The following is a 4042-nucleotide window of genomic DNA, read 5'->3' as shown; positions in this document are numbered from 1 at the left end:
ACTTGTTGAAAAAGGCTCATAACATCATATAAAACTACAAATTTGTTCACACAAAAAAAAAAGTCACCAATGTGTGAATTCTTGATGTGACACTCACTTCTAAATAAATGATGGATGTTTGAATTTTTCCACTGATTGATTGGATATGATATATCAAAATGGAAGTTAGTGTAGAAAAACAAAAGAAGGAATTTGTCTAATAATAATAAATGGTGCCTTCGTAGATTGATGGATTGTCCAAACTACAAGTAAGTCATTCTAGAAGAGCAATCAAAATATTTTTTAGGGAATTGGTCCAAAACTAAAATTTACTTTTTTAAAAAAGATATAGCTAGCAAATATGTAAAATCCAATACAAAATAGTTATTTTTTTCTTTAAAAAAAAAAACAATCACCTAAAAAGAGTATACCATACATAATGAGAAAATAGTTAGACAAAAAAAAAATGATGTATCGAGATTAGATAGAAAAATGATGATATATAAAGACTTTGTTATATAAAGTCGGAATAATATACCATTAATAATGAGAAAATAGTTAGATAAATGATGATATATCAAGACTTCACATATACAATACATAATAGTGATAAATGGTATTCATAAGTGACGCATTATCCAAATTAATAGTAAACCTTCTTAGTAAATTGATCGAAAACTTGAATTATACTCATAAATACTTTCTAAAAAATGGTATAGTTAGCAAACATATAATAATAGATGCAAAAATAGTTTTTTCTCTTTTTTAAATAATAATAATTCATGGACTCAAAAGAGTACAAGATGCATAAAGAGGAAATGGTTAGGAAAAGTTTTTTTGGCCCATGCAGGTCTCGAACCTGCGACCTTCGCGTTATTAGCACGACGCTCTAACCAACTGAGCTAATAGGCCACGGTTTTTAGATTTTGAAATATTTTTATAAATACAAAAAGCTAAATGCTTCTGATAGATTTATAGGTGGATACAAATCATCTCCTTATCCGCTTTCCCTCTCCACCCGAAAGCACAAAACCAATACATCAACCAAAAAAATCCAGATCCCATCACCCAATTTTTCTACAGAGATAAAATGGCTGAGGCAATCATGGGTTTCACCATAATGAAACCAAATTTCCATAATTCTTATGCCCAACCAACAAAAATGGACATCAGCCCATGTTCAAGATTGGTAAAATCTCAGTGCCCATGTTTCAAATTCATTCTTCAATTACAGTCCATGCTCAGCTGCATATTTGGCATCGGAAATCATGTATGTTAGCTTTTGCAGCTCAGGCAATGTTCCAGCTCTAGGTTTAACAATGGCTGGCATCAGGTAAGTAGCTCGTGAACTTCATCACAGTGAATTCTCTCCTGTTTGTTCCCCAAAAAATTGAAGTAGCATAGTATAGAGTCATTTTTAAGTCCATGGCTTCATTTAAACTTTACAGAATTATCTATTAATTTTTGGAATTATAATAGACTGAGAGCAGCAAGAGCAAAAGAGCCTCTCTATGTAGGGTGAATGCACTACCAGATTGGCCTTTGATGGCAGTTCTGGTTGAGCATGTTGAAGGCCAGAGAGACCTTATAACCCACAAATCCATATGGCATCTCAATGATGAGACCATTAAGAACGTCTGTAAGTCTATACCTCTCTCTTTCTTCCTTTCTCTTCTCTTTATCATTGACAATTTGATGGTTATGCTTCAAATTTGAATGGAGATGATTGTGTTTAACTTTCTTTTCTGCATACAGATACTTTTTACATTATGTTCACATGTTGGGGATGTTGTTTCTTTGGTTCCACAAAAGTAAGCATGGCTTATTTGCTCATTCTTTTGCATACTTAGCCCAGCTTTTACTTCAATTTTCTAATGGAGAAGGGCATGGTTTAGGACCCATATTATGATTCAGAGCAGTATAGGAAAGATGGAGGAGATGGCACAGGGCATTGGGTCTACGAAAAGGTATGCCTTTGCCCACCTCACCATTTTATGTAGAAATCACTGAAATAGTCAAATTGTAGCAGATTCTATTTGATGAAATTAACAAGGAGTGAATGCAATGAGTGATTGCAATGAGTGATTGAGAATAATGGTGGGTGATGCAGCAAGAAGACATAGAAGAAGCTGCGAGAGCAGAACTGTGGAGGGAGGAACTCATCGAGGAGATTGAGCAGAAGGTGGGAGGACTGCGAGAGTTGGAAGAAGCTGGGCGGAAATAAGAATATATCCTATGAATGAATGAACCATACCCAAAAACCATAGTAAATTATCATCTCATCACTTCCATCCTCTGCTTTTATGATTATAAAAAAAAATCCATGCACTTGATTCGATTATATGCTTGGTGTTTTCTTAACTTAGTAGTAGTAAAGTTTTTGTTGCCCTTGGAAAATTTGGACTTTACAATTTTGTAATAACATATAAGATAAAAAGTAAACTTTCCAACAAATGTATAATTAATTCTCTTTTTTTGAAATTATAATTATTTGGGTCGGTAAGGAGTGTTTGTCTATTTGATCTCTCAATTCTTCAAGATATAAAACATTGTGTTTGTACGAGGAGATGCGTTTTAAAGTCGTGAGAACCCTTTGAACTTAAAGTAGATAATATTTACATGGTTTATTTGAACTCAAAGTAAATAATATTTATATAATTGGGTATAGGTTGTTACAAGTTTGAACAATCATTTTTAATCATCGAATGATGCTTAGGTTGAATTTTTTCAATAAAAAACTTAATTTAGATTGAGCTCGGTCAATGTTTGAATAACCTGGTGTTGGATTTTGGTTAAGTACCTTGAAATGGAGATCAAATTGGATTGGATTCAAGTTTATTAATTCTTAATCAGGGTTGGACTAGCGTTACTCCTCAACCTAACCTGAAATAAATTCTTATGTTTGCTACCTAATTTACACCCTCAATTTGAAATCAACTTCATGAGGCATGAGACCATTGTACCTATATGGTATAACCTTTATAAGGCCATCTCAATCTTTTTAATATTTTATAATTTTATTCGAACTAATTTATATTTTCATAAGAAAAATATTGAAATAAGAAATATTTCATTTATTACTAAAAAAATTGTATGGATCATATTATAACATGGTGCTTGTTCTTTCAGTTCCACCAAAAAGAGTCTTTTGAACCTCAGGCTTTTACCCCCATTAAGAAGTTATGTGCTTTAAGACCTTGATTCTTATTAATTGGTGTCTAAAACTGGGCCGGGCCATGAATTACAGGGCCGGGCTTGGGAATATATGAGAGCAGTTTTGGTGGGCTGGGTTTATCTAGCAGTATTATGGCATGTTTACTTTACATTTTGGGAAAGGGAATAAAAGGAAATTAAAATCAAGAATTTGATGAAGAAAAGGGTTAGGGTTTTAATGGGTGGAATTGAAAGGTTCAAGAGGAAACAACTTTTATCATTTCACATTCATATTTTATTTATTTATTTATTACCAAAAATGGATACCAAGAAAGTTTATGTGGATGTCTTTGAGAATTATCTTCCTAAAAAAGGGTGTGGGGCTTGTATGTTCTTTGATTGCAGAATTTTAAGTAGCCAAGCAAGAGAAAGCCATCCTTTTCTTTGATTTTATAGGAATAAGGTAAATATATGGTATGAATCCCATTTGACCCTTTTGTCAAATTGACAGCCGGATCAGTAGGGAAACCCCCTTTGCCATCCTTTTTGTTGGTCTCAACCAAGGAGGGAACTAGATTTTTCAAAATATGATCATTAGAATTTATATAAAATGATGATAAGAAACTCTAACCTAGCAAAGTTGGACCATATAGAATCCTTTTGCTGTTTTCATATCACCTCATTTTCATTACTATTATTGGTTCTGCAAAAACCATATCTCCTCCATGCCCTTTTACTAGAAGGAGGTGGGTTGGGTTGATGAGGTGATGGGCAGAACCGGCAGATAGGACTTAGGAGAGGATGGTCTTATCCCACAACACCTCAAAACCAGGGATTGTCCAAGCATATTTTGATTCTCACGTGTGCATGATTTATTCTGGGTACTCATTGATCTACTCGTCCATTGCCA

The 4042-nt window shown here is 33.5% G+C and overlaps 1 protein-coding gene and 1 non-coding gene across 2 annotated transcripts; one reads left to right on the top strand and one right to left on the bottom strand.

Moving 5' to 3' along the window:
- Window positions 1-817: 817 nt before the first annotated feature.
- Window positions 818-891, bottom strand: TRNAI-AAU (transfer RNA isoleucine (anticodon AAU)). Its single transcript has one exon. It is a non-coding gene; the product is annotated as a tRNA-Ile (tRNA).
- A 73-nt stretch (window positions 892-964) lies between these two features.
- Window positions 965-2320, top strand: LOC100854601 (photosynthetic NDH subunit of subcomplex B 4, chloroplastic). Its single transcript, XM_003635547.4, has 6 exons — window positions 965-1168; window positions 1268-1312; window positions 1459-1618; window positions 1735-1790; window positions 1875-1946; window positions 2090-2320. Exons 1-6 carry the CDS (start codon window positions 1070-1072, stop codon window positions 2201-2203), a joined length of 546 nt encoding a protein of 181 aa, XP_003635595.1. The 5' UTR covers window positions 965-1069; the 3' UTR covers window positions 2204-2320.
- Window positions 2321-4042: the final 1722 nt, after the last annotated feature.

The sequence above is a fragment of the Vitis vinifera genome, chromosome 17 (assembly GCF_030704535.1).
Source record: "Vitis vinifera cultivar Pinot Noir 40024 chromosome 17, ASM3070453v1".
Lineage (NCBI taxonomy): Eukaryota > Viridiplantae > Streptophyta > Magnoliopsida > Vitales > Vitaceae > Vitis > Vitis vinifera.
The sequence above is the reverse complement of the archived record's forward strand: the minus strand, read 5'-3'. Positions and strand labels throughout refer to the sequence as shown.

Coding starts and splice junctions, on each gene's coding strand:
- LOC100854601 (XM_003635547.4), top strand. CDS start 1,070: ATGGCTGAGGCAATCATGGGTTTCACCATAATGAAACCAAATTTCCAT. Junction 1,791..1,874: donor GTTTCTTTGGTTCCACAAAA/GTAAGCATGGCT, acceptor GGCATGGTTTAG/GACCCATATTATGATTCAGA. Junction 1,947..2,089: donor GGCATTGGGTCTACGAAAAG/GTATGCCTTTGC, acceptor TGGGTGATGCAG/CAAGAAGACATAGAAGAAGC.